The 6,000-nt window shown below is 39.4% G+C and overlaps 1 protein-coding gene across 5 annotated transcripts in view; it reads left to right on the top strand.

The window, feature by feature from the left end:
- The first annotated feature begins 592 nt into the window (after positions 1 to 592).
- Positions 593 to 6,000, top strand: part of RIC3 (RIC3 acetylcholine receptor chaperone) — a 50,525-nt gene continuing 45,117 nt past the window's right edge. For 2 of the 5 annotated variants that reach the window (XM_045557453.1, XM_045557452.1), the window contains exon 1: positions 593 to 812. In XM_045557453.1, coding sequence (XP_045413409.1) covers positions 689 to 812 — 124 coding nt within the window. In that variant the 5' untranslated portion in view covers positions 593 to 688. The remainder of the gene's footprint in view (positions 813 to 6,000) is intronic. The other 3 variants (XR_006736448.1, XR_006736447.1, XM_045557455.1) reach the window with 2 other exon arrangements.

Raw genomic sequence — 6,000 nt, 5'->3', positions numbered from 1 at the left:
TGTTTTTGAGCTGTTCTTCAGAGAGGTTTTTGACAGGTGGAGATGGCATCAGGGATTTCCCAGGCAGAGGGAACAGGACAAGCACAGGTCCTCTGAAAACAAGGAGTATGCTGGGGAAATAGCAAACCATCTAGCTTGGAAGGAGCATTAGTAAGACCAGACCATGCAAGGCCTTAAGGTCACAGAAAAAGTTTGACTCTTGTTCTTAAGATAATGGGGAGTTATTGAAAAGTTTTAAGCGAGAGAATAAGTCCTGCGTTTTAGCATTATTTCCTTTGGCTGCAGGCGGAGAATGAATGCGAGGGGCACGAGTGGAAGCTGCAACACGGAGCTCGTGGCAGTGAGGACAATGGCGGGCGCAGCGCAGGTTAAGTGCGGATGGAAGGGCACCGACTGCAGAACGTGCAGGCGGTAGAATGTTCAGGGCGGGGTCACAGATGGTGAGGGAGGAGGAGTTGTTTCTGGTTGGTATAAATGGGATGGAGCGGGTCCATTTACAACGACCGGGAACCACGTGGGAGGAGCAGGTCGGCTCCGGACCGCGGAGGTGGAGGCGCGGGAGCCTCGCGCATCTTGTCCCTCGCGCGACGCCGTCCGCGCTGCCCGCGCTTAACTCGGGAGCTGCCGCCCGCGTTGAGGTTCCGGTTCCGGTTCCTGCGGGAGTCTGCACCTGCGCCGGTGAGGGACCATGGCGTACTCCACCGTGCAGAGAGTGGCCCTGGCCTCGGGGCTCGTGCTGGCTGTGTCGCTGCTGCTGCCCAAGGCCTTCCTGTCTCGCGGAAAGCGGCAGGAGCCGCCGCCAGCACCTGAAGGTAAGAGCGGGCCGGCTACCCGGAGCCGCCCTGCCAGACGCTGCTCGAGGGAGGGAGGGAGGGGTGACTCTGGGAGTCCCAGCCCCACCGAGGTATCATCCATTAAACCGGCTAGAGAGAACCGAGGAGACCGCGTTTCGGGCGGGGCAGGCCCCACGGTTCCGTTGGCATCAGCGGGCGGCGGCCCGGCCGGGTTGGGCTGCAGGACGGGCCAGGAGTTTGTGCACACGTGCATCCCCGCCTAGGCGGCCTCGCACACACCCTTTCGCTGGTAGTCCCTTCCCTCTTCCCCTTGCTGGCCTAACTCATCTTGGTACCCTCTGTTCACGTGCTTTGAGTCAGCAGGGTTCCCAGCTGGGTTTCCCTCTTTGGGGTTTCTGTGTGCTTTCTGTTGTGCTTTTGTATGAACTGAAGTCAGCTGGAAGGGGTTATTGTTAGGCTTAATTGGTTGTATACTTTCAACGTGGTGTTGGGCGCTCACTGCTTCAGGCTCTTTTAATATAACTTGAAGCTTTTAATAACCCAAGTTTCTGTTACTGAGGTGGAAATGAACAAATTATTACGTTCTCCTTACTTAAACAATATTTATCCGTTAATCCTTTGTTACTGGCATGATATATGTGGTGTTTAAAAATCCATCCTTTTGGCTGAATTCCGGGGCTTTTACAGAATGAGTGTAAAGGCATGGTGCTTAACGCTGGGAAAAGGAACCAGAACAATTCTCCATAGGTCATGAAGTTCTGCTAACTTTCTCCTGTAAATTATCTTTGTAAATTTCTTGTGACAGTTTTACAGACTGCAGACACTTCTGCTAATGTTCAACCTGTTGATTGCTGGACAGCTCCTTTTGAACTCTAATCTGTGCACATTGACTGTAGTTCCATTCTCTTGGGCATCATAGATGTAAATATTATAAATGCAAAGCACCCAACTCTAGGGTTGGAGGGCAGATTGAACACATAATTCTGTTTACAGAATTGATTGATAATCTTTATGCTTGTAAGACTATCCACTGGGAAGAGACTTCTAAAACATCTTTGCTTATGTGGTCTTTTTTTTTTCCTTTCTCTCTTTCTGTCTTGTTGCAAAATCCACAAGATTTTACTTATTTTGTCTAATGATATTGTCTGTCTTGAGGAAGAGTAAATTCTTGATGATCCTGAACACTGAAGATTCTTCTAAAACAGTTTTTTTACTGAGTTGAATTCAAGATAATTATGGTGAATTATCTTGAGCAAGTACTACTGCATTGAGTGGCGGACACTGTTCTGAGTGTTGTAAGAAGTATAGAGTGGAGATTAGACATGACTCTTTTTCTTGAGAACTTAAATGCTGGTATTCAGTGTTCTCATCTTAGAAGCTTTGCACTTTCAGTTTTCTTTATTCCTGAAGTGCGCTTCCTTCTTATCTTTTAAGTTTCTGCTCAAATGTAACCTCCACAGACAGACTTTCCCTGATGACCCTATTTGAAATAACCTTCTATTGCCATCATTTCGTATTCCAATATGTTGCTCTATTTTCTTCCTTGCAGGAATCACTTTATGATATGAAATTTGTTTTACCTGTTTGGTTTTTGTCTCCACCTTCTAGAATGTAAGCTCCACGAGGGCAGAGACTTTGTCTTGCTTACCACTATTTCTTTAGCACCAGGCATGTGTAATGGGCAGTCAATAAATACTTTTAAATGAATAAATTTAAGATTATGAATTCTCTTTGGTATTAAAAGTTACCTGAGTAGTATAATCTAGGCACAAACATACCTTGAATGATAAATTCCAGTAACTGAAATTTGCTAGCTGTTGTCAGTGTCCCTTCCCTGGTATGCTGACATTTTTAAAGCAATGAATCCTAAGCATTTTTGGGTTACATACCCCTTTGAGAATCTGCTGAAAACTATGTATTTCTCTCTAGAAAAATGCACATACTGTTTATACACACGCCCCAAATATGAGTATCAATTCAGATAATTCACAAAACCCAGAAATCCCTGCTTTGAAGAAAGGAAAAACCCTGGTTATTTGAAAACTCTTAAAGTTTATGTCATAATAGCTTCCATTTTGCTGGTTGGTGTGTGTGAAAAAGTACAGTCCCGTTTCCACATGGTAGCCTTTAAGATAATCTTTTAACAAATATTTATGATGTATCCTATCGAGTAGTATATACACAGTGTACAGACACTGTATTCACGGAAAAAATGAGCCAAATCCCTGCCTTGAGGAGCCCACAGTTTAGTAGAGGAAAACAGACATGTCAAGAGATAAATGCAAGAGTGTCACCGAATACTTGCAGGTATTTGAGTCTATACAGGGAACAGTGGAGACACATATATGCAATGGCCAGTTTTTTTGGGGATTTAAGAAAGGTTTCATAGAGGAGGCAGGTCTTTTTTTTTCTTTCTGGTAACAGCTTTCTTGAGATCTAATTTACATGCCATATAAATCACCCGTTTAAAATGGACAGTTCAGTAGTATTTAATATTTTCACAGAGTTGTGCAACCATCACCACGATCAATTTTAGAATGTTTTATCCCCAAAAGAAACCTTTTAGCCATCACCCTCCAAATCCTCCCAGCCCACCGTCCAGGCCTGGGCAACCACTAATCTACTTTATGTCTCTATAGATCTGGCTATTATGGACATTTCATATAAATGGAAATATGCTATCTGTATGCTCCTTTCACCTAGCATAATGTTTACACTTTGTAACTTGTACCAGTACTTCATTCCTTTTTATGGATTAATAATATTCCATTATGTGGATATACCACATTTTATTCATTCATCAGTTATGGACGTTAGATTGTTTTTCCTTTTAGCTATTATGAATATTGCTGTTATTAATGTTTTTGTACAAATTTTTGTGTGGACTTATGTTTTCATTTCCCTTGGATGTATACACTTGGAAAATGTATTCCATTGTGGCTGAAACTAAGAGGGTCATATGGTTACTCTATGTGTAACCTTTTGAGAAACTGCCAGACTATTTTCCAAAGCAGCTGTACCATTTTGCATTCCCTTCAGCAGTGTATAAGGGTTCCAATTTCTACATCTCTTGCCAACACTTGTTATTTGTCTTTAATCATAGCTATCCTAGTGGGTGTGAAGTGACATCTCATTGTAATTTTATTTGCATTTCTCTTATGACTAATGACATTGTCTTTTCATGTGTTTATTCACTATTTGTGTATCTTTTTTGGAGAAATGTCTATTCAGGTCCTTTATCCATTTTTAAAATTGGGTTACTTGTCTTCTCATTGTTGTAAGAGTTCTTTTTATATTCTAGATACAAGTCCATTACCAAATATATAATTTGCAAATATTTTCTCCCATTTAGTGGGTTATCTTCACTTTCTTGATGGTGTCCTTTGAAGAAGAAAAGTTTTAAATTTTAATGAAGTCCAGTCTATCTATTATATTTTTGTTGCTTCTGCTTTTGTCATATCTAAGACAAATCATTGCCAAAGCCAAGATCACAAAGATTTGTGCATGTTTTCAGGTTTTATAGTTTTTGCTGCTGCAGTTAAATCTTTGATCCTTTTGAATTAATTTGTACGTATTATGTGAGGTAGGAGTCCAACTTCTTGTGGATATACAGTTGTCCCAGCACCGTTGTTGAAAAGACTATTCTTTTCTCATTGAATTTTTTTGGCATCTTTGTCGAAAATCAATTAACTGCAAATATGAGAGTTTATTTCTGGACTGTCAGTTCTCTTCCATTGATCTATACACTTATTCTTAACACCAGTACCACATTGTCTTGATTACTGTAGCTTTGTAAGTTTTGAAATCATGAAGTGTGAATTCTTCAACTTTGTTCTTCTTTTTCAAGATTGTTATGGCTATTCTGGATCTTGTAACCCAACATTTTCATATGAATTTTAGGATCATCTTGTCAGTTTCTGAAGGAAAACAAAAAGCCAGCTGGATTTTGATAGAGTGTGTTGAATCAATTTGGGAAGCATTGCCATCTTACCAAATTTAAGTCTTTCAATTTATTACATGAGCACAGGATTTCTTTTTATTTATTTAGGTCTTTAACACATTGACTGCCATGTGAGTTGTATTTAACTCAGGCTAGTTTGAGCCTGGGGCCACATGAAGCAAAACCCTGCATTTGGTTCATGAAAATCTTACTTGTTGATGTTCTTATTGTCACAATTAATATTGACAGTTTAATTCTAAAACTGGATTGCATTGCATATAACTCATGCACAGAAAATAATAAAAAATAACAAATTAGAAAGGATCATTTTGTTTTAATACAACATTCTGGGCCTAGGGAAATTTCTTTTCCCAAGTGTGGCAGTCAACGTGTTAATTTATTTCAAAGAAGTTTGTAGTTTTCAGGGATTTATGTTTGTTTTGTTTGTAGCTGTATGTCCAGCTTTAGACCAGGCCTATATATAGTAGACAATAAATATTTGTTGAATAAATGAAAGAATGGATGAATTGAGTGAATTAATGAATGCTGGCTCCTAGGGATCATGACTTCCTCTATTAGCATTTGTAAGCCACTACCTTATTATTATTAAATCCATTATGGTTACATAAATTATCATGCATCCATACAATAGACTTTTATTATGAATCCAGTAACTTATATTCATGAAGAGTTCTAAGTGACATGGGAACATCGTATGATACCAGTGAAAAGTAAAAGTATATATTTACTAGAAAGAAATATGTAAACATTTTAACAGTGGTTATTTTGGGATCATGGAATTATGGGTGATTGTTATTCCTTCCATTTTTCTGTACTTTCTCAATTTTCCATAGGTATGTATTTCTTTTATGGTCAGAAAAAAAAGTACTGTCTCTTCCCTCCCATGTCCACTCCATCAAAAAAAAAAAAAAAAAAAAAAGGAAGAGTCCTTTCTAGAATCTAGCCCAAGAGCTACAACATGCTCACTTCTCTATATTTTGTAGAATCCACCATCTACTTTCCACTTTCTGCATTGAAATAATAGCTGTTTCCATCTTTAAAGACTTCTTTTTGTACTGACATAATTTCTTAAAATTTCCTTTAATTCAGTGATCTTATTTGCAAGTTTTCCCAGTCCTCTTGGTAGATATAATTTAGTAAATAGACTTGAATTTATCCTTCTCTGGGACTTTATTTTTTTCCTCGGGACTGTTAATCCAAAATTCATTACCTTTGATAGAGAGTAGAGAAGCAAAATAGAGGTTG

This window comes from Lemur catta, chromosome 7, assembly GCF_020740605.2.
Source record: "Lemur catta isolate mLemCat1 chromosome 7, mLemCat1.pri, whole genome shotgun sequence".
Taxonomy (NCBI): domain Eukaryota; kingdom Metazoa; phylum Chordata; class Mammalia; order Primates; family Lemuridae; genus Lemur; species Lemur catta.
The sequence above is the reverse complement of the archived record's forward strand: the minus strand, read 5'-3'. Positions and strand labels throughout refer to the sequence as shown.